This window comes from Belonocnema kinseyi, chromosome 1, assembly GCF_010883055.1.
Source record: "Belonocnema kinseyi isolate 2016_QV_RU_SX_M_011 chromosome 1, B_treatae_v1, whole genome shotgun sequence".
NCBI lineage: Eukaryota > Metazoa > Arthropoda > Insecta > Hymenoptera > Cynipidae > Belonocnema > Belonocnema kinseyi.
Window position 1 is genome coordinate 90069109 of NC_046657.1, and position 591 is coordinate 90069699.

Here is a 591-nt window from a genome sequence, read left to right on the forward strand (position 1 = left end):
TGACTACAATTACTATCCTTACTAATGTAACCTTCATAGGAGGACTAACGGCGACTTGTTGCCGTACAAAACTGGTTAGTTACTGTTACCATCGAAGTAGTTATTGTAGCTTATACTTATCTCGTTTTGAATAACTTGACCTAAGTAAGTGAGCATCCATTTACCTTCCTTTGCTTTCGTCCTCCTGAGATGTACCATCATAACAGGGTCGAACCTCGTAATCATTTCAGCAGCTTTTAAAAAATTGCCGTTGTTGGTTTCAAATACTCTATCTGAACTTCCACGAAAGGCTCAATTTTTCAAAGCTAAAAATTGAACAGGTACACTATACGTTCAATCACTTGCTGCCAATGACACTTCTCTGATTCTAAAATTTGTTGATCTAATCTATCTATAGTTTTCCCTGATCTTAAGGCCTTTTCGAAACTCGACCACTGTTGAAAATTGCGATTGTGATTTGCATTTTTTTCGTGCCGCGAGATATGTTGAGAAGCGTGTTGTCAATTCGAGAAACCCTCGGCAGTCAATGGTACACATGCATCTCTACCAAAAATTATACAACAAAAACAAAACATTCTGTTAGTAGAAACA

At 37.4% G+C, this 591-nt stretch overlaps 1 protein-coding gene across 1 annotated transcript in view; it reads right to left on the bottom strand.

Annotated features, from left to right (window-relative positions):
• The window catches only part of LOC117178760, a 1413-nt gene extending 1215 nt beyond the window's left edge, over positions 1-198 (bottom strand). The window contains exon 1 of the mRNA XM_033370206.1: positions 90-198. Within this exon, the coding sequence (XP_033226097.1) occupies positions 90-198 (109 nt within the window). The remainder of the gene's footprint in view (positions 1-89) is intronic.
• Between the last annotated feature and the right edge of the window lie 393 nt (positions 199-591).